Below are 22,866 nucleotides of genomic sequence, written 5' to 3'. Positions count from 1 at the left end.
ATGGGGGACTCTAAAAGGTTGCAGTTGTAGACAGCTGGCCGCTCACTTGAATGATCCCAATTTCTTTGAAAAAATAAGTCCATGTTACCAAGACGGTATCCTTTCCACAAGCAATATACTATTCAACGTAAGGAAAGTGTACGTGACCTTACATTTATCCTCATCTATCACCCCACAGTTGACACCACTCCACCCACCGTCTCCTGCGTCGAAAACATCGTTCAGACGGTGGAGCTCGGAACATCCTCCGTCCAGATCAGCTACCCCGAGCCGACGGCCTCCGACATCTCCGGAACAGCCATCCTGGTTAGCCGAACGAACTCCCCAGGCGAGCAGTTCCCCGTGGGAACCACCACTGTCACCTACATCTTCGCTGATGGTTCCGGCAACCAGGCCGACCCCTGTACCTTCACCATCACGATTGTGGAAGGTAAGCAAAGAGTTTAGACTTGCTGTCCGTTTTAGATTAAAAAGAAATCCATTGGACATTTAAACTTTTGTGGATGTTTTCGTATTGTGATCGGAAAAATGAATTAGAGTGTATTACTACAATGAAAAATCCACTGAATTCCTGGAGTAAGTCCATCTTGAGACCAGTAGGCGGATTGCTATACCAGACAGAGCCTGATCTGAGACACAGGGAATGCGTGTGTTTTGTTTGTGTTTAGTCATATCGATGTTATATCTACTGCCAAACTGAGTGGGACCTTGAAAAGCAGAACAAATTTAATGCAGGTTGCGATATGCAAAAATGTATGCCATAACGTATGCCATATCAGAAGAAAAGCATAGAATGGTATTTCAAACTGTTTAGAAAGTCTGATCAAAAAGTGGTGGAACGCACAGTATCTTGAACCATCCTTATAACGCCTATCGAGTGATGGCTGTTACTCATAATGCTGGTGTACGACGAAAAGTGATGCAAAACTTGATATCGTCGTCAGTATCCTACGTCGTGGAATGTTTGTCTACCAAGCTATCCTTTTCGAATCTGATATCCATCTTTAGCTTTTTGCGGTACACTGGTGGTCTTAAGTTACGGATCGATCGATTTGTTTTCTTCTAACGTTAGAGTCGTTAGCTAACACATCTTTGTACGATTTTGATACTTTGCAGTTGACACCACGCCACCAACGGTGACCTGCCAGTCTGACCTTGTGAGGACCATTGAGCTTGGAACGAGCGGCGTCGAGGTCTTCTACATCGAGCCCACGGCCACCGATATCTCCGGCCAGGTCAACCTGGTCAGCCAAACCTCGTCGTCTGGAGACTTCTTCCCCGTCGGCGTGACCTCGGTGACCTACGTGTTTTCGGACAACTCCGGCAACACTGCCGATCCATGCACTTTCACCATTACCGTTAACACAGGTGTGTGGGACAAACCTTCACAAAGAATTCTTTTTAGCTCTAATTTCTTTCTACACCGCTTGATTCGTATTGAATTTGCGCCGTCGTTCGCCCGCCGAAATCCTCAAATGTAGTCCAATTTCTGAAATACCCGTCTGTTTGTAGCACAGTGTTGACATGCACGCTGATATTGCAGTAAGAGGACGCTATTTTATCGTGAGGAACATGAACGGAAAAAAAAAAATGCATTAACTCTTTCATAGAAATTTATTAAGCGTGCTCATATGGTCTGCACCGAAAAAGGGCTATGTAAAACTCTTAAGGTCGTCTTTTTTTTTTCTTTTTTCTTTTTTTTTTTTTGCTGCTGCATTATGTTAGTGACGACATATGAGGCCTCAGTTCTGTTTGGAAACGGATGGAATTCTTCCCGCCTTTGTTTTGAGACGGAAAAATGCTTTGCCTTGCCAAGCCAGTGTTGAAAACGAAAACTCGATAAGGAGTATGCTCTGTAACTGCAATTCATGTTGGCTGATATAGTACGCCCTCTGTTGTCTCGATTATAACTATCTCTTTTCTCTGTCCCCCATCCCCCCTCCCCCCCCCCCCCCCCCCCCCCTCCCCAGTCGATACGACCCCACCAACGGTTACATGCGTCGACGACATTGTGAGGACCGTCGAGCTTGGAACCACAAGCGTTGTCGTCTTCTACAACGAGCCCTCCGCAACCGACATCTCGGGCCAGGCCATTCTCCAGTCCAGGTCGAATGCCCCCGGCGACAACTTCCCCGTGGGAACCACCTTCGTGACCTACATCTTTGCCGATGCCAGCGGAAACGAGGCGGCTCCATGCATTTTCACTGTCACGGTTGCAACCAGTATGAAGATATTCTTTTTGTTCACGTCTTTTTCTTTAGCATACCACCTCGCAAAACAAACTTTCATCATCATAAGACCATGTCTGCCCTCTTTAATGATTACTACTGGAAGGAAAACCTATTATCTGAAAGTACGTTTATTCTTGTTTTGGAGTCCCGAATTTCTTTTATGATGGTCATTTGGAAAAAAAAAAAAAAAAATCTGCATAATTTGGTACTTGAGTGTGATATCTATAACTTGTACCCAACCCCTGGGGCAAGTGGTAATTAAAAAATAACTTTGATTTTAACCTGAAATTTCACATTTGACAGACTCTTCTCAGTCAGATTTGGGCATTTCTATTGACTTGTTCAGGATTATGAAGAGGGAAAGTCCATTCATCCAATGCTGGTTGTGTCTAGCTATTTGGAAGTTTTTACATGTACCTGCTCGTCAGATATCTAATGACAGTGATGTTTGTTTATCTCGAAATTTTACAGCCGATACCACGCCACCAACGGTGTCCAACTGCCCAACAAACATCGCCCAGTCTGTGGAGCTCGGCACCCCGGGGGCAGTCATCAACTGGACCCCGCCCACCGCCATGGATCTGTCCGGCATTGCCTCCATAGTCGCTAACGTTGCACCGGGCTCTTTCTTCGATGTGGGACAGACCACGCTGATTACGTACACCGTGACCGACAACAGTGGGCTGACTGACTCCAGCTGTACCTTCACTGTCTCTGTCTTTGCTAGTACGTTGGTTCCTCACTGTGACCTTCTATTGTAAAACCTTATAGTGCTTTGAATACTGATTGGCTCAGGAAGAAAAAAAAACACACACTGTCCCAAAGTCCCCTGGCACATAAAGTAAACTGGAAAACGCTGGGTTGAATCTAAAAAAAGAAGAAAACTTTGGCATGGACAAGTTAAAATCAGAGCTGGAGTATGAGACACCAAATCATAAGTTAGAGTACATACTGCCCGCTCAGGGAATTTTGAAGTGTTGCCTCATTCTAATGGCTGTGTTTGGTCTTTTCTACTCCCGTGTTCAGTTGACACCACGCCGCCCACTGTGACCTGCGTCATGAACATCTTCCAGAGCGTCGAGCTCGGCACGCAGTCGACTCCGATCACGTGGACGGAGCCCACAGCCACCGACATCTCCGGAGTGACCATTCTGAGGAGCCAGACCCACACTTCCGGTAGCCTGTTCCCCGTCGGCACCACGACGGTCACGTATATCTTCACCGATGGCTCGGATAATGACGCCGCTCCCTGCACTTTCACCGTCACAGTCGTGGCCGGTCAGTATCATTTTGGATAGTGTGCAGTGTATAGGAAGTTATCACATGGTTCTGTTTCTTTGCCATGAACGAGCCACAGATCCAACCATGTTACGGTAGTACCATATTCAGATTCAAACTTCGATATTTTCCGTCATAAGTATTGGAACAAAAGAAAAAAGAATAACAAGGCCTCGAATACATAGAGAACAAATGACCCAGATTTTGGACATGTTTGACGAAAAGTTAAATGAATAAGCACAATGGAGACACTGGTTTCTGGTATTTCTGGTCAACATTCCATGTGATCTTTCCGTTGCCTATCTCCTTTTAGATGATACCACTCATCCGACTGTGCTGTGCACTAACGACGTAACCCGCACTGTCGAGCTGGGCACAGCAGGCGTGGAGGTAGCCTACACCGAGCCATCAGCAACCGACATCTCGGGCACGGAGCAAGTCATCAGTCAGTCTCACAGCTCGGGAGACTTCTTCCCTGTCGGGGCCACAACAGTCACGTACGTCTTCGCCGATGCCTCTGGCAATGTAGCACCAACCTGTTCGTTTGTCGTCACTGTTAACACCGGTAAGTACCCTGTGGGATAAGATGTCCCCCCCCCCCCCCCCCCCCCCCCCCCCCCCGCTCACACACACACACACACACACACCACCACCACCACATAACAGGTCCTATGACGGGGAGTCATTAACTTGCAAATATTTATGCGATTTTAGACAGATAAATCAACCAGCTCAGATGAAGGGCAACGCCCATTTGTTCATTAACTGGAAATAATTGAGTATTGGACAATTTCTATGGACGAAAAAAACAAAACAAAATAATGTGTACTTCCGTCTCACAAGGAGATGTCCTCTAACTTTATCCTTTTTCTTGATGGCCTCTCCTTTGAATGTTATCAATAATGATACAGAATGTCAGCAGTAAAGTCTATTGTAAGGTCATGCTTTATTTTTGCGTAGATATCATATTAAGTATACACTGAGCTGCCAATAAAACTTTTGTGTCTTTCCCTCGATTTATACAGTCGACACCACTCCACCAGATGTCCAGAACTGCCCAAGCAACATCGTGACAACCATTGAGCTTGGAACCGCCTCCGCTCAGGTCACATGGGTGGAGCCCACTGCCACGGATATCTCTGGCACGGCCACTGTCCAGTCCCAGACCCGCCAGCCCGGCGATAGCTTTGACGCCAGCACCACGACAACCATCGTGTACCTGTTCGTCGATGCATCCGGAAACGTCGCCGCACCGTGTTCCTTCACAGTGACTGTGAATACAAGTGAGTACTTTTTGTCACATAGGCCTGAGGGTGGTAAAACTCGAACACGGATGTTGAAGACTTGAGCTATTGTGGGTCAGTAGTACAGTAAAGGAAGGATGGAATATGCGGTGTTCTCGAGTAACAAAACATCCACCCAGCAGTTATGCGCTAGACAAAGACCCGTCAATTTTGGAATATGATATTTTACACGCCCCCAAATGCATTATGTTAAAGATATTTCTCCGTCTTTTGAAACACGCAGTTGACACCACACCGCCGACCGTCAGCAACTGTCCGCAAGACATCGTCCGCACCATCGAGGTCAACTCGGCCACTCAGCTCGCCATCACCTGGAGTGTGCCCACGGCGACCGACATCTCCGGCACCCAGTTCATCTCCTCCCAGTCGGCATCATCCGGGGACCTGTTCCCCGTGGGATCCACGACCACGGTCACCTACATCTTTTCCGATGCCTCCGGAAACGATGCCGACCCATGTGTCTTCAATGTCATTATTTTGACAGGTAGGAATAGATCCTTCCTGAACTTGGTTCTTACCTATCGGGAACCCTGCCCCTGCTGCTGGTGGAAATCATGTATGTAGAACTAGATAACAAGTACTGGAACGTTATCATCTAGTGTGATCAATTGGTAGTAGGAAAAGCTTTTATAACTCTCATGAGCTGGCATCAAATACATGTACACGCACAAGTACCAAAGTGTACAGGGTAGGAACAGGTGATGTGACTTAGCAACCTACTTGGTAAAGGGAAATGTCAAGTCTAAATATCAAATAGAAAAGTGCAGAAGTGGTGAAAAATCACAGCCCTCTTCTTCATTTTTCCCCACTTTCCTGCATCTCGCATGTCGCAAAGAGGAATAAAAAACAATATATGGTGAGTGTGTGATGAGTCAGATGGCGAAGAACGCAAAGCATTTTATAGTTCGTGTGCCATCTCAGACGAACTTTACAACTAGACGTCCCTGTTTCTGTTTTACAGAGGATACCACCCCACCAGTCATCTCTGGTTGCCCCGCCGACATCACCCGGACCACGCCTCTCAACAGCGGGGGTGTGGTCATCTCCTGGGTGGCTCCCACGGCCATCGACAACTCCAACAACCAGCCCTCCGTCACGGTCACACAGTCACCGAATACTTTCTTCCCGACCGGTGCCACAGTGGTGACCTACACCTTCTCGGACCAGGCCAGCAACACCGCCACCTGTGCTTTCACCGTGACCGTTATTGAAGGTTTGTCGTCATGAAAATACTTCAGATTTATTCATGCAGTTTCAATAGGTTGTAACATGCTTTCTTTTAAGGGTTGATGGAAGAAGAGGAACACACGAAGCTTTACTGAACGTTTTGAACGGCAACTGCTTAAAAAGCTATTCAGTATGGAGGGAACTTTTCAAACTCTCTGGCAATTATCGAATGTTGATATTATAAGACTTGATTGCTCTTAGACCACCGAGCCCACACTCTGAATTGCTTCCTCAATTGTTTGATATGAGCTGTGCATTATGCGTAACATCTGAAAACTAACTGACATTGTTGGTGCATTTTCAAATGCTAAATTGTGCATTATAATCACTTCGGAAGTACAAAATTCTACCAGTGTCTATAATTTTTACACCAACGACACGTGAATGTCGGAATCAGGATACATTGATGATAATCCTTTATCAATAACCACAGCTGACAGTGGATTGAAAAAAAACAAAACCAAAAACAAAACTTTCCCTGACTTCCCCTTGACAGTCGATACGGAGAATCCAGTCATCACCAACTGCCCCAACGACATCAGGGTTAACACTCCTCTGGGTACCGCACTGACCCCGGTTTCCTGGCCAGCTCTGATTGTGACGGACAACTCCGGACAACCGGCCCTTCTCTCCCAGACTGCTGCCTCCGGGGACTCATTCTCTCCCGGCCGGACCACAGTGACCATTGTCTATACTGACCCGTCCTCTAACACCGCCACCTGTCAGTTTGTGGTGACCGTCACAGAGAGTAAGTCCACCTTTCCAGTCTATGCCCAGTATTCTGTCCAACTACGATCTCTGCCTACGCAGATTCAGCGAAAATACGTGTATCGAACAAAATTCATTATGTATTCATTCAGAGCCGCCTCCAGTGATTTTCTATTGCTATTGATGCATTGGTGTTCTTATTGCTGAACATGTCTGGTGAAGGTGATCAATGTCACCATCGGCGTAAACTATATAACCAAAGGTCCAAAAATTCTGTCAAGTGTAGTTTTTTCTTTTGTTTCTTGAAATAAAGAGGAAACGTATTTGTCGAAGTTGATGAAGCAAAGATGTTTGTGCTAACCGAACCTTGTGTTGACCGAGTTACCTGTCACTGATTAATCTGTTCTTCTCCTGTCTTTCAGTTGACTCAATCCCACCGGAAATCCTGTCTTGCCCATCCGACATCACCTCCTCGGTTCCGGTCGAGGTCGCCGGCACTACCGTGACGTGGACAACCCCGGTGGTCACCGACAACTCCAACGTGGCCCCGACGGTCACCAGCAATATCAGCCCGGGCTCCTTCTTCCTCCGAGGCTCGACCCAGGTCACTTACACTTTCACCGACGGATCCGGGAACCAAGTCACTTGCTCGTTCGTTGTCACCGTCGTAACAGGTGTGTGAGAAGAACTCGTAGGCGGCTTCTGATGCCACTTCATCATAAATTGAACACCATAATGAATCGGTCATAATTTCTGGTTTCCCACTTACTCTTGCGGATATGAAGCCCAAGCTTTCCCATTTAAAAATGATAATGTGTATGAAGCCATAGTCACTTTGTCGCATGCAAAATAAATGAGCCCCTTTTTTCACTTCTTGCTCTGTACAGTTGATGAGGTCGGTCCAGTGGTCACTTGCCCAGAAAACATCGTCGTCACCGTTCTGGAAGGAGTCGACGCTGCCTTTGTCGACTTCGACCCACCCACCGTCACCGACAACGCTGGCGCCACCAATCTGGTTGCCAGCAGTGCGCAGAGCGGCGATTCTTTCCCCGTTGGCACCAGCGCTGTCATCTTCGAGTACGCCGACACGGCCGGCAACACTGGCTCCTGCAGCTTCACAATCACCGTCCTTACTGGTGAGTTGGTCACTTAATACTCCCCTCACATTTAAGGCTCTCTTCAAGTTCTGACGTAAATTTGATACTAATCTCGATGCTGTAGTTGTTCATCTTACAAAAGTGAGGAAATTGAGGTGCCAAGTGTTGCAAAATGTTATGCGTTCCATATATTTATACCCCCGCCAAACGAAGTTTGAAGGGGGTATATAGGAATCAGCGGACGGTCAGTCGGGTGGTCGGTCGGGCGGTCGGGCGGTCGGTCGGGCGGTCGGTCGAGCGGTCGGTCCGTTGCAAATCTTGCGTCGCGAACTACTTCCTCAGTTTTCAACCGATTCCCATAAAACTTGGCACAGATGTGTGCCTTGGGTTGTAGATGTGCAAGACATATTTTTTGACAGTACCCAAAAGTACGTTGCCATGGTAACGGCATATTATGGGCAAAAATGGGTACAAATCTTGCGTCGCGAACTCCTCCCACAGTTTTTGATCAATTTTTATGAAATTAGGTACAGATGTTCATCTGAATATGTTAATGTGCAAGACACGTATTTCTGCAGTGGCAAAAAGTGCGTTGCCATGGTAACGGCATGTTATTGGTAAAATATAGGGCAAAATGCGCTTCATGGCAAAACTGCTTCAGTGTTCTTCCAATTCTCATGGAATTCATATTGAATGTTTGTCTTAGGATATAGGTCAGCATGACACATTTCTTGACAGTGACAAAAAGTATGTTGCCATGGTAACAGCTCATATATTATGAGCCAAATGATGGAAAATTTTGTGTTGCAAACTACTTCCTCAGTTTTTGCCCAATTTCCATGAAACTTGGTACAGATGTGTGCCTTTGGTTTTATATGTGCAAGACGCATTTTTCGACAGTACCCGAAAGTACGTTGCCATGGTAACGGCATATTAATGGCAGAAGATCAAGGAAAGATCTTGCGGATTTAACTACTTCCTCAGTTTTTTGACCAAAGCTTATGAAATGTTGTTTTGACCAAAGCTTATGAAATGTTGTTTGGTGGGGGTATAACCAGTCGCTGTAGCGACATTTCTAGTTATGAATTTGCACCTGAAAGTAATGCTAGACTGTAAAATGCTAAGATAGTATGAAGTATGATGCATTAATCAGGCATTCAAAATATAGAAGGTCTTAAAACAATATAATGTACTTTGTAATAAGTGTAGTCTGCTCTAAACTTGCAGTAGCCGTGCTTGAAAGGATTCATTTTTGTTTTTAATTTGAAGAATGCATCAGTTGCAACGATAAAGAAGTATATCCAACTCAAATGAAATTTAAAAATTAACTTCCCAGACACACCATGTGCCCCGAACCCTTGCCTGAATGGCGGTGCCTGTGTGGTGAACAGTCTGACCGAGTACCAGTGCGTCTGTGCCGAATGCTTCACGGGAACCAACTGCGAGACGCAGCTCAATGCGTGCGACAACAACCTCTGCCAGAACGGCGGTGCCTGCGTGGCCTACCCGGGCTCCTGCGACAACTACTACTGCGAGTGCCCGGCCTGTTTCGTCGGCACATTCTGCGACATCCCCGTCGATGCCTGCGATAACAACCAGTGCCAGAACGGAGCGGCCTGCGTCGTGGATGCCGACTCGTGCCTGACCTACACCTGCAGCTGCCCTCTCTGCTACACGGGCCAGTTCTGCCAGACCAGTGAGTCCATGATTTCTGATGTCCTGTAGGGAAGTTGGAAAGGGGCAGTTTCAGTCAAAATGTTCGAATTCAAAAGTAATTTATGTTCCAATCACTCATTTGTGTGCATTTAATACCTAGTGATAAGACAAATGCATGGAGTTTGTGCAACCAAACAGGATGACTCGCAGGTTTATTGCGGTGAGTTTGGCATTATTAGAACTAAGTCTGCTTTCCTTGTTAATGGGTTACACAAAAAGCGTGAAATTATTCATCTCTGGCTGTTTGGGACATAAAGATATACTTCACCCACCATAGAGGGATGCATTCCATTTATGCTAAATTTGCGTTCACTATGTGAACCGTGGCTATGGTAACTATGTGTCTTTCTATCCGTCATCCTCTCTCCAGAGCTCGACGCCTGTTCCAATCACCAGTGCCAGAACGGCGCCGCCTGTGAGCCCGTAGGCGATCTCTGCACGGAGTACACCTGCCAGTGCTCTGGCTGCTTCACCGGCGACCTCTGCGATGAAGGTAAAAGTGCTTCCTCCTCCCTGTAGGCCTAGATCTAACCTTGAAGATGGTTATTTGGCTTCAGTGTTCTTTAAGTGGCCTTTATACTTCATTATTGCCTTCGTGTGGTAGTTACCCTGTATAATGACTCGGCTCCATTTCATAAAAGATGTTCGGATAACAACTCTTGCTGAAATAGCAACTTCCTATAGCAACTGCCAATCAGGAAGCTGAATTTTACTATTACAATTGCCATTACAGCAAGAGTTGCAATCATTATCAACTTTTTGTTTACTAAATGGGGCCCAGATCTGTTTTAAAGCTGGCGGTATAACCAGGTAACTCCCAACTCAGTATTCAACAAGCGATCCAGTTTCTACAAAAGGAGATTGTAGCATGTTTCATCTGTTTACATTTTACCGAGGATTCATAACATTTTCCTGAAGCTGACATTGGCACCATGTGACTAATCAGACCTGAGTATGTTTTGCCCGAATGTCTGGTGAGAAACTGCTTGTTGTGCACCTGTAACATTTCTTGGCATTAGCTCTACTAACCTCGGAAAAGTCACCAAGTATCTGAACCACTATAAATCAATCTTCGGAAAGAATTTGAGAGTGGGGAACATTGATAGCAGTCGGTTGTAGATAGCCATTGACTCACACTCCTTGAGTTTTTAAAATGTTTCTAGAGAGCAACCAATTTTCAGATACATGTTAAAGCTACTAATCAGGATTTTAATTGTTGGAATATATTTTGCTCAGAGTTACATTAACCCATAACCCGCTGATTATGCCCTTTCCTACAACAGTGCGCGATGCCTGTTCCCCCAACCCGTGCCTGAACGGAGCACAGTGTACCACCCTGGGCGACACTTGCTTTTCGTACAGCTGCGAGTGTTCCGGCTGTTTCACTGGATTCAACTGCGAACAAGGTTAGTTTTCTTACCAGTAAAACCTTAAAGCTATACATTGTACAGACTCTGGCTGCTTGAAATTGAAGCACAAATGTTGGTGATTAATAAGTAAAAATCGAAATATGTGATGCCAAATTAAATATCTTGATTTTACCACTGCAAATCAGAGTGCACTATGAAAAACACCGTGTGGATCAATTATGGAGAATGTTTCTTGGATTGCATTCATCAGGTGGTACTTCTATTAAAAACGAGCAACGACAAATGTTCTGACACTTAACTAGATTAAATCATTAGAATGAATTTGATATCAATGATATAAAACTGATACCATGGATTCTCGTATATCAACATTTGCATGCCTTATTGGAAATCGAATCAATATTAGTACCAACATGTTTTCATTTTGCATTTTTCTTATTTTTTTCAGCCATTCCCTCTCCGTGTGACAACAACCCATGTCAAAACGGAGGGGTGTGTTCCACCATCGCTGGCGTCTGCTCCGGATACCAGTGCACCTGTCCCGACGGATTCGCTGGGGTCAACTGTGAACAGGGTAAGAGAGGCCTTGTCGAATTTCTTGTACATTTTATCAAGACTTCACTTTGGGACTATTACAGCCTTTATCGGGCAGTTCAGCATATACCTTCTCGAGTTTACCATCTTCTTTCTTTTGACACGGTTGTAAAGCTGAACTTTCTCGAGAGTTTTGACTGGATTCCCCAACTGATTAAAAAGATTTTCCAACTAGGTTGCATTGTATTTCCAGTAGTGATCATACACAAAACGATATAGTTGTTGGGGTTATTTTTACCAATGAGTACAAATAATATTACAAAGCCGAGCTTAGCATAAATTTGTACGAATTCATAATACAAGTATCATGAAATTTTGAACATCGGTCGAGTATTTTCCTTTAATGTATGTAAACCCCTTCATTTTACTGTATTTGTTTTCTGTCCATATCTGTAGTTTCCGTCATCAACACCAACCCGTGCAACAACTTCCCATGCCAGAATGGTGGTACGTGTGTGAACGAGGACTCGGACTCTTATCTCTGTCTCTGCCGCGATGGTTTCACCGGTATCAACTGTCAGCTCTCAACTCGTGAGTATCGATTGCAGCCTCGTTTTCTGGCAAGAAATAAATACCACCCTTTTTCTATTTCCTGTCAAGCAATCGAATTAATCTCTTATTTTCTAAGTTTTAATGTTGAATTTTCTGTGATCAATGAACATTTCACTTGCTCCTGCATTTACTGTCACCAGAGGGTAATGCCTGCATTCATCAGTAGAAACAGAAAAAAGATAAAAACAACCTTGGAGACTTTATCATCTCGAGTGATAATCATCACTCTCCTGTATGACATGGATAGATCCTGATTAGCACAAAATACACTGACAAAAAAAGGGGGAAGGGTCAGCTATTTGTTGATGAAGATTGAACAGAAGACGGACCTTGGAGGTGGGTTTTTTTTCCCGAACAGGAGTTCCTCGACTGGAGTCTTTTTAAGTTAATAAATTAATAAAAATTAAATCAATTTTGCGGTGGTGTAAGATAAATGATAATTTCAATTGTTAAAATGATACGTTTTTGTGCCCTTCCAGTGACTGCGCCAGGACTGGACAGCTGCTCAGCATCACCCTGCTTGAACGGGGCCGACTGCGTTAACAGCTACGACAGCGACAACCCAACCCCCGGGACATTCAACCTCCAGTACGCTTGCATCTGTCAGCAGGGTTTCACCGGCGTCAATTGTGGATCAACCACCGGTAAGTGTTAAGTTTTCCTTTTATATAGGCTCTGGAAGCAGGGTGCCACTGTCTGGCTGATGGCGTGCACCAGCTGCTCAGCCCCTCTGAGAGAACAATTCCACGTCTCGTTGGCTTTAAATGAACAGAATGTTATAAGGTTCTGAAAAGGCGGACCATTATGAAGGGGTGATAGAATTGAAGTTTCCTCTTGCTACCACAAAGCACTGACATATAACATCGCAGTTTTCATACTCAAAACTGGCAGAGGTCATGACCTATCACCTTTCCTACTAAATCATGCAAGACTTTTCACTAACTTTCCTATTCTAACATGAAATAGGTATATTAGATGAAGAGCAGGGTAGCACAGTTACATGTACACATTGCCTGCATTACACTCTTCCCTTCCATGAACCTGTGATGGGGGTAATTTCGCCAACTTCCATTCCGTTTGCTAATATTGATGAGGGGGTAATTTTGATGGCGTCAAAATCTTAACCTTTTCCATCCTTGAAAGAGTATCGGACAAGCATAGTGGGGGATGGCGCCTGTGTGTGCTTTTTGCACGCACTTGCTGCTAAAACAAATCAATTCCGTGCAAGTAAGATAGACCATATGAATGTTTTGAAAGTGAAGCTAATCCCCAAGTCTGACACTGTCCCTTTGCAGCTGACCAGCCGGTGTTGGACATCTGCACCTTGGAAGCCACCACCAACGGCGTGGCTTGCGAGAACGGCGGGGTCTGCCGCAACTTGTACGAGAGTCTGTCGGGAGATGTCGACTTCTACTGCGACTGCCCGCTGGGCTGGGAGGGCCACAACTGTGAGACGCCGTGTAAGTGTTAAAATGATTTGATAAATCGGTCATGAATTTTGTCATCAGAGTATGTTTCCTCTGTTTTATATAAAAACGATGCCAATTTTTAATAACCACAAGCTCATGTGCCATTGCATGGTTGGTTTTACTTTTTCCCAAATTCCCTAGTGTCACTCTACCCACATTAAACTAGTTTTATTCATGTGTTTTGATTTCTTTCTTGTTAGCTACGAACCCATGCGCCAGCGCACCGTGCCAGAATGGTGGTGTGTGTACCCCAGACAACAACTTCTTCACCTGTGATTGTCCAACTGGCTTTTCAGGCACTACATGCGAGATAGCATTCGGTGAGTAGCAGGAGTCTAAAGGAGAGACTCGTGAGGGGTGTATTTTTTAAATCTAGTTAGCAACATAAATGGCGCCAACTTAAGGATGGCATTTATTCTGTGATTATGAAAACCTTTTTCCAGACTTGGAAGGATTAATTTTCTGTGTTTTTTATTGTTGGTGGTTTTTATTTTTCATTTTTTTGGTGGTTATCATTCTAAACGTTGGTTTCGTTGTTGCTGTTATTACCTATGCTATATCATTCGCAACCTGCTCGTATTTGTATCAGCAGTCCAGGCATAATAAATGCATCCGTTTTACAAGAGGTGGACTATGGATGTTTGTACCGAGGAGATCTCTGGATTCTAAGACTGGCCAACGAGAAAGTCTCTGGAAAGTGGCCTTTTTTTCAAATAGATTATGTTTTGCGTCGTTCGCTCTGTGTGTTTAGATCAGCCATTCACGCGGACAGAAAGCATGATACTGCGGACGTAATTTTGCCAAACCATTGTGGACTTTTTTTGTTGTTGTAAATGGTTAAAAATCTATTGCATGCCTTTTGACAGAGTGTTCGAGCGACGTATATACATCGACTGACTTCCCTTTTACTTTCGACACTGAGTAAAAGAAAACCTTCAGTGTTGGGGCAGATGTTAATTTGTTCTCCAAATTTCTCTTCGATCCAGGTGACAACGACCCGCCCACAATCAACGACTGTCCCGACGATATCGTTCTCACTATCTCCTCGGGCAGTGGCGCCGTCGCCTCGTGGGTGGAGCCCACCGCCACCGATGCCGGCACCGTCCAGCGCCTCCTCCGCTCCCACGTGCCCGGATCGTTCTTCCCTCTCGGCGACACAGCTGTGACGTATGTCTTCACCGACAACAGCGCGAACCTTGCCCGCTGCGAATTCTTCGTCACCGTCACACGTGAGATCTTTATTTTGGCCTATGCCATTGTCTGTATCTAAAATACCCGACAACATTTCCAACTTATAGTAATTTTTAAACATGCCAAATTAGGGAATTGTGTTTGCGATATTCGCAAGTCGATTTTAGCTCTTAGGTTCGACTTAGATGCTTGTGAAACACCCCAAGTCTGCAAAATCTGCAATATCTCTCGAGTAATAATGAATTATGGCTTGCCAATGTGTACACTATTCAAGCCTCTTTCCTTTTTTGCATCTGTATTCCAGTGGAGGAAACCGACAGCATTCCACCTGTTATCAACAACTGTCCCAACACCATCGTCGTCAGCGCCGGTGAGACTGGCACCACGGCCACCGCGACTTGGACGGAGCCTACCGCTACCGACAACAGCGGAACCGTCTCCGTGTCCAACAACTACAACCCCGGCCAGAGCTTCCCCGTGGGAGACACCACAGTGGTCTACACCTTCACTGACGATGCCGGCAACCAGAATACTTGTACCTTCTCCGTCACCGTCTTCCGTAAGTTATCCATTGCCGTAACATATTCTTACAAGTATTAGTGTTAAGTAATTCAATGTAGTGTAGTGTAGTGTAGTAGTGTAGTGTAGTGCAGTGGTGTAGTGTAGTGTTGAATTTGTCAGATTTGATTTGTTTAAAAAGGCGAGTTTGATATCACTTATTCGAAGGCGTACTTCATTACCGCACTGGTTTGTTTATTTACCTGTGTTATCCACTTGGCAAAGGCCAATAAGCAAAATAAGTTTTTGCCAAATAAAACATTGAATTTACACACCGTGTCAAGAGTCTTTATCAAAAAAGGAGTTTGCAAAGAGAAGAAAGTGATATTTCAGAGCAGAAGAATTGTGACTCAAATGAAACTTGAGAAAATTCTCCACTCGTAGGCAACATTTACAGTCGTCACATACCGGATTTTACTTCCAATATGCATAGGTGTTATTCTAGTTAAATCCTTCATGTTACAGGAGAGATTGTCAACCAGTCCCCGACCATCACATTCTGTCCCGCGGGACCACTGTCCTACTCGACCGTGGGCGCATCCGAGGTCGTCGTCAGATTCCCCGTCCCCACTGCGACCGACGACTCCGGCATCGCTCCGACGGTGTCTAGCAACTTCTCTCCCGGCCAGTCGTACGCCGTCGGCACGTACGTCGTGACTTACACCTTCACCGACAATACTGGCCTCACCAGTGAATGTACTTTCACCGTTCAAGTTGTTGGTGAGTTATAGCAACGGTTTCATATTTCATAATTCTCTTACAGGCATCCGGGCCACAAGGAAATGGCTGTTGATTTGTGCATCACATGTTATAGTAAATTTGTTAAAAAAGATACCCAAGGCTGGAAATGAATCAATGCTTAAAATTACTCACTGATGGCGAAACTGACTATGAATTTGTACATTGGTTGCTTATGTTGGGTTTAAGATTATTCGTCATTGTTTGCTTCCGGTCTTTGTAATACAAACTTTATCCTTGTACGATTTTGTTCTTAAAGCATGTAAAAGCTTGATTAAATGAGCAACAGTATTGAGGAAGAGTATACCGTAGAATACATGTGAGAGGGCAAGCTAGCTCCCATATTAGGAGTTTCTCTATTCCAATGGTTGTCCTTGCAAATCTCGAGAGCCAAATTATGACGTAAATCAATATCATTTCCTCAATTTTGTTTTTCCTATTTCACAAAGATTTTGTTCACCTATTTAACACATTCAGGTACAGATAAATGCCACTGTGTGTGATACATAGTATAAGTTACGCAATTTGACAGACGGCTTAAACAGTCTATATGGCATGGACTGGATTCCAGCTAATATGGGATGCAAGATCTTGGGATTTTGCAGACATAATTATTTTCATTTATCTTATTTGCTCGTTTCAATGGTGATCAAAGATTAAATGTGTTGTCATTTAGAATTGTTAGAAATAGAATGCAAGAAAATGATTACATCTTATTTCTTTGTTGTCCCTAACAGCTGGAGGTGACATCACCCCTCCAACCATTTCGGACTGTCCCAACATGGCTATCACCGCCGTCGCACCCGCCGGCGCCTCGGGCACCACTGTGACGTGGACCGTTCCCACGGCAACCGACGATTCTGGCTCTGTGACAACCAGCAGCTCGGCCGCACCCGGTAGCTTCTTCGCGGTCGGTACCACAGCCGTGACCTACACCTTCACCGACTCGTCTGGAAACAGCGCACAGTGTATCTTCAACGTGATCATCACTGGTAAGTCTCTTTCTTTTATGTACGTCATTGCTTTTGAGGAACATACAATATTTGACTTTTTTTTCTTTCATGAATAGAGAAGAGATTAATAGTCAGCGTTCTGAGGATTAAAGTTCAATACGATGGTTATGAATATTTTTCAACAGTTAATCTTTAATGCATGTGCAGGAATTTGAATCTAGAGTGCATTTTTTAAAGTCCATTTCGTTTTGGAAGGTCGCCTGTTCACTGTGACAAAAACTGTCAAATCAAATGTTGCCCGAGTATATGTTTTCGCTTGCTTAAATGTTGTATGTGTTGCCTGCCTGACGAAACAGAGACTTCCATCGTCGAGACTCCAGCCCCAACCAACCTGGTCCTCACACCAAGCACCGACTCCATCGTGGCCACCTGGACGCCGCCCGTGGGCTCCTTCAACGGCTATCAGATCACCGTCGGCTCGGCATCGAGCCCCAACCTCCTCACCCAGGCTCTGCCAGCCTCAGCCAGCAGCTACACCATTCCCAACCTCTCCCCCAGCACGGCCTATGTTGTCAGCATCGCCGCCACTGGCAATGCAGGACTTAGCTCCTCCATCTCCGGGACTGCAACCACAAGTGCAGGTGAGTTATGGTCGTATTAACCTTTTTCAGTGCCGGTTCACACACAAACACACAGTCACAAAGGCACAAACATCTTTAATTGTGTTGTACACATTGTCCAAACTCCATTACACAGATAGGGTTATACACATCTGTCAACTATTCTATCTTTTTATGATGTGTTTTTGCCATGGAAAAAAAAATGAAAGAGACAAATATTTGATACTTGCAAATTGCCTATCTACTCACCGTGTTAAGTTTGTTTGTTTGTTTGATGGGGGTAGGATATTTTTTCCCGTGATGCCTAGGGCGTTGCAACAACGTGAAGACGTCATGGTAGTTTAAAACAGAAACGCGTTCGAAATCAAAGAGCTGCTATAATTATATAAAAATGAAAGAAATAAAAAAACAAAACTTGAAATGTTTTGAAACGAGGACTCGTGCCTTCTAAGATTGTAGAGAACTTTTCTGGTATGTTATGAGTTTCGAGATCGCCGTAGGTCGTTCTATAACTTTTCCTTTCCGTGTTTCTTTTCACCACAACAGTGACCGAGACCCCTGCCCCGTCCAACCTGGGCGTCACCACCACCACCACTACCCTCACTGCCTCCTGGACCGCACCCAATGGTGCCTACACCGGCTACCAGCTGACTGTGGGTAGTCCCACCAACCCTAGTCTGATTGTTCAGAACCTCGGGGCGGGCACCACCACGTACACCGCCAGCAACCTGACACCCAACACGGCATACACCGTTAGTTTGGCTGCCACGGGCACCGCTGGTTTGAGTGCAGCTGTTTCAGCAGTTGGTGTGACCGACGCTCGTGAGTTTGATTTGTATCCCGTCCGACTTAGAGGTCTTATATCCCTTTTGCAAAGATCACAAAACTTGAATGTCTCCAAATAGTGCTTATTCACCTCTATCATCAAGAAGCTTCCAGTTCCATTACCCTGAGGAGCAGTCTGATTTGATTACTTCTTACAATAAACCAGCTTACGATAAAGAATCTAATTTTCAAAGTTGCAAGAGGGACACACGAACTGTTCGTCTTTCATTTCTCCGTCTGTACAGAAACAAAAAGAAATATAACCTACGTTCGCTCTACTCTTTCTTCCACCTCTCTTCCTGATTTCATATTTTGAGATGAGAAATGCATGCCAATTTTTATTGGGCAGATTTCATACAATTATTGTACATGATTCAAATCGTACTCGTTACTTTTTGAATAACTGCTGGTCACTTTGTTGTTGATATCTGTGACGGTCGTTGAGAACAGATTAAATGGTAATACATAAGTAGCATCTCCTTGTAAGAGACGTAAAGGGAAAAAAGTGTTTGAACTCACACATAACTTTCTTCGTCTTTGATATCAAAATCAGAGACCGGACAGGCCCCGGCTTCCGTGAGCAACGTCGCCCTCACACCTTCCTCAAACGCCATCACTGTTTCCTTTACGGCGCCCTCTGGTGACGTGTCTGGGTACAACGTCGGCGCTGGCACGACGACCGCTGCTAACCAGCAGACGGCAACCCTGGCTGGCGATGCGACCAGCTACACCTTCAGCGGTCTCGCTCCGTCCACTCTCTACTTCGTCACCGTCCAGGCTTTCAATGGCTTCGGTAGCAGCCCTGCAACTTTGGACAGTGCCAATACTTGTAAGCACCCCCCCCCCCCCTTTACCACAGTGGTAGTGCAGTTGTAAGGAGCGATCATTACAGAAGAAAACAAAGTAGATGTGGTTGACGTCGGCGTAATTGTGAGCACTGTAGTATGCTTTGTGATGCTTGGTGACGACTTTCAATGAGCACGAAAAATATGTGTTTTTATAACAAACAAACTTCAGGTTATTATTGTAGGCCTTTTTAGAAATCACAACACCAAACTATGATTACTATTGCCGTTTTTAACTCTTTATTGCCATGGTGGAAACCCCCTGTGTGCCACGTTATTCTGAGACACGAAGGTAGTCATGCTTTGAGAAAGAATTATGTTTTTCCAATCTATATAACTTCTACTAATTTCTGTTAAGGAACGTAATAGTAAGCAAAGTTGAAGAGGAATGGCAAGCTTTGCTTTGATACAATTGTATGACAAATCTACTTCTGTTTTTTTTCTCTTGAATGACAGTTGCTACATTACTGTAGAGGCATGACTTTTGCACATGAAACGGTGACAGAAACTTAGAATTTACACGCAGAACTAGTTGGGAACACCGCTTGCAGTCAATCACCACATAGAATGCAAGCTGTATGTAAAAGGAACAAAAGCGCGAGAAAAGCTTTCATTGTACCGCGGGATTTGGCGATTTATCGATCGGTTTAAGCGGATTTGTGCGTTTGAGCAGAATATGCGAAGTCGGCACGCCGTCGACTGAGTGGGACATGCGAACGTGGCACATGAAGAGTTAACAGTTGGACATGGGCTTCGTCAGTAGAGTCAATGTGGCTAGAGCTGTCCACATATCATGTTTATCATGTTTTGTGCTTCCCTCGTGAACAACTCGTACTAATGACCCTAAAATTTAATTTCGGTGTATATAACTGTTTAATATTAATTGTAATCCACCGTTTGTTGTGCATCTGGTTTCCCCTGGTCACTGCAGTATCTGCTGATAAGTCTGACGGTAGTCCAGCTACTGTTGCTATACAGTGACTGAATTACTTAAATGTAATCTATCTGAACACGCCACTCTTGGATGTGAGGGTGTGGTCGGAAAGATTTCAACTGCTCCCTACATTGCAATTATTAGATTATCTACCAAGCGTGCTTTCTTTATTCATTGAAATACCCAATTCAATATCGAAACCTTTACTAAATGGTCAAACTTTTTTTATAATTCTTTTTGGTCCTTACAGTGGACGTGGTGGTGGCTGGCGGACCAGTCATCGACAATTGTCCCGTAGCCATCCCCACCTCGCTGCCTTTCGGTACCTACGCCTACGTCACTTGGGACGAGCCGACGGCAACATCCTCCCTTGGCCCCGTTACCACAGTAACCTCGCCCGGATACACGGCGGCATACTTCAGGCTGGGCACGTACACTTTCACATACGAGTACGCAGATGTCAACGGTGACACCAGCGAGTGTACATTCGACATTGTTGTCACTGGTGAGTATTGGTATATCACGCAGATTAAAAATCTCCTCGCCCACCGCCTCAAAAATGCAATTGATGTTGTGTTCAAACAGGGATGCCTTATAATGCCAGACTACCTTGTAGTACCTTGTAGTTGTTATCCCCGAAGACCTCCGCTAGGAAGGGTAACTCGGGAAGTTTCTAATGGTGAGGGGCCTCCGTGTTCTTTTAGTCTGATTTATAGAGATGTGACCTCTATTATATTTATGAAGCCTACAATCTACCATGTACTAGCCTCTTGTAGACGGCCCTGGAGCTGTTGCAAGTCCGTAGAGCCGATATTGAGGCGAAAATTTTGGAGAGCAAAAAGGGCTCTATAAACTGAGACATATAAAACAAAATAACATGGCAAGGAGGAGCTGTTGGAGGGCTGAAGAAAAGGAGATGAGTGAGGATTCGCCATTGCTAAGGTGTATAGGTCCACTACTGACGGTGAAGGGGCCGAGTTGTATTCTCTGCTTGACCTATATTACATATGCCAGGAAGGGACTTCTGTTGAAAAAGTTAACACGTTTCTTTTATCGTTTGTGTCACTGAAGGTGCTTTGATCACTGCGGAAATCTTCCGAAGCTATCTTAGAATAATTGTATTCAATTTTTGTCAAAAATCATTGCAGATGGTAGCGATACCGATGCACCGGTCGTCTCCGGCTGCCCCTCCGACGTCAGCGTCTCCGTCTCCGGTGGCTCGTCCAGCGCAGCCGCTAGCTGGGTGGAACCAACCGCCACCGACGCCTCTCAGCCAGTTACCGTCAGGAACAACTATTCTCCAGGTGATACTTTCCCCTTGGGAACCACGGCCGTCACCTACACCTTCATCGACGCCGCCGGATACTACTCCACCTGCTCCTTCAATGTGGTTGTCTCGTCAGGCGGTGGTAAGGAGCGCAGAGATTTTATTCATTTTGATTTTGATTTGTGTGTGTGTGTGATAGGAAGCACAAAGATTTTATTCATTTTAATTCTTTTCAAGGCAATAGTCATTCTTTCCAGCAAGCATAGTGAGATGTGGAAACATTACCCGGTGATGCCCGGTCTCAATTCGCCAAGCACCGCATGCTCTGGCGGTATTAAACATAACACCAAAATAAGTGTCTTGCCAAGAACTGTCATCAACGCAGGCGAATGAAAAAAGTTGATTCCTAAAATGAAGAGACAGTGCACATGAAGTTCTCAAGGCCGGGCATAAGATAATTGATTGTACTCCAAAAGAGATGTAAAATTGTCATTCAAAGTTGTCGAAGTGACGGTCTAAATCGGTGTTCATTCAATCCGTCCTTTTCACTCCAAACAGTCGTTACAGACAACGTCAGTCCCGTCTTCGATAACTGCCCGTCATCTCAGGTCATCGTCGTCGAGGCCTCGGCATCGAGCGCCTCTGCCGTTTGGCAAGTGCCCACCGCAACCGACAACTCTGGCAGCGTGAACGTCCAGGTGAGCCCGGATCAGAGCGTCTTCCCCGTCGGCACGACTACCGTTACCTACACGGCCACCGACCCGAGCGGAAATGCGGCTACGTGTTCCTTCGACATCTCCGTAGTCCGTAAGTTTCTTGCTTATGATCTTTAGCTTCTTGAAGGAAGCAGAGTTAACCAAAAGAAGAATAAACCGGAGGGGAATCAAATGGAGGGAGACGGAAACATTTCCAGTGTGGGCGGTGACAGACACCACAAACTTTCTCGTATCATATGCGCCTGTTAAACTAAATTCTGTAAACTTAACAGAAATTAATGATAACATTTTACATATGTGTACTTACAACTACAGATATATACATATATTACATATTTACAATGGTCAGATAGATGGCATGTACTGGCCATAGAGGCGGTGGCGAACGTCTCCGCCAGCAGGGTCGGCAGGGCCACCCCACGGATATCTGCCACCACATCGCCGACAAAGAGTGGGGCGTTATACCACATGTCCGCATGAGGTTTCAGGTGAGGAGAGTCCGTTTCTAGAAACAATCGATTGCAAAGGATGGCCCGCACAGCCTCCTGGACATTCCCGAAAATTTGGACCAGGCCGGTGATCCCAAAATAAACGTTGAGGTCCGGCGCCAGTCGAGGATGAGGATGATGTTCCCACCGAAGCAGTGGAGATGCATTCTTTGGAACGGCTAGTA

General features: G+C 45.2%; 1 protein-coding gene across 1 annotated transcript in view; it reads left to right on the top strand.

Moving 5' to 3' along the window:
• The window catches only part of LOC139738995 (uncharacterized), a gene marked incomplete at its 3' end in the record, with an annotated part of 57,616 nt that extends 35,332 nt beyond the window's left edge, over nt 1-22,284 (top strand). The window contains exons 29-57 of the mRNA XM_071649612.1: nt 179-430; nt 1,117-1,368; nt 1,971-2,222; nt 2,703-2,957; nt 3,258-3,509; nt 3,823-4,074; nt 4,535-4,792; nt 5,037-5,297; nt 5,775-6,026; nt 6,537-6,788; nt 7,171-7,422; nt 7,636-7,884; nt 9,182-9,541; nt 9,932-10,054; nt 10,845-10,967; nt 11,380-11,505; nt 11,922-12,056; nt 12,557-12,721; nt 13,373-13,537; nt 13,747-13,866; nt 14,533-14,775; nt 15,042-15,296; nt 15,761-16,015; nt 16,771-17,025; nt 17,343-17,627; nt 18,985-19,260; nt 20,461-20,715; nt 21,359-21,619; nt 22,036-22,284. Coding sequence (XP_071505713.1) covers nt 179-430; nt 1,117-1,368; nt 1,971-2,222; nt 2,703-2,957; nt 3,258-3,509; nt 3,823-4,074; nt 4,535-4,792; nt 5,037-5,297; nt 5,775-6,026; nt 6,537-6,788; nt 7,171-7,422; nt 7,636-7,884; nt 9,182-9,541; nt 9,932-10,054; nt 10,845-10,967; nt 11,380-11,505; nt 11,922-12,056; nt 12,557-12,721; nt 13,373-13,537; nt 13,747-13,866; nt 14,533-14,775; nt 15,042-15,296; nt 15,761-16,015; nt 16,771-17,025; nt 17,343-17,627; nt 18,985-19,260; nt 20,461-20,715; nt 21,359-21,619; nt 22,036-22,284 — 6,690 coding nt within the window. The remainder of the gene's footprint in view (nt 1-178; nt 431-1,116; nt 1,369-1,970; nt 2,223-2,702; nt 2,958-3,257; nt 3,510-3,822; nt 4,075-4,534; nt 4,793-5,036; nt 5,298-5,774; nt 6,027-6,536; nt 6,789-7,170; nt 7,423-7,635; nt 7,885-9,181; nt 9,542-9,931; nt 10,055-10,844; nt 10,968-11,379; nt 11,506-11,921; nt 12,057-12,556; nt 12,722-13,372; nt 13,538-13,746; nt 13,867-14,532; nt 14,776-15,041; nt 15,297-15,760; nt 16,016-16,770; nt 17,026-17,342; nt 17,628-18,984; nt 19,261-20,460; nt 20,716-21,358; nt 21,620-22,035) is intronic.
• Between the last annotated feature and the right edge of the window lie 582 nt (nt 22,285-22,866).

This window comes from Diadema antillarum, unplaced genomic scaffold, assembly GCF_040938485.1.
Source record: "Diadema antillarum isolate AM-2024a unplaced genomic scaffold, OU_Dant_1.0 seq00000778_RagTag, whole genome shotgun sequence".
NCBI lineage: Eukaryota > Metazoa > Echinodermata > Echinoidea > Diadematoida > Diadematidae > Diadema > Diadema antillarum.
This window is presented reverse-complemented; position numbering and strand designations above follow the sequence as displayed.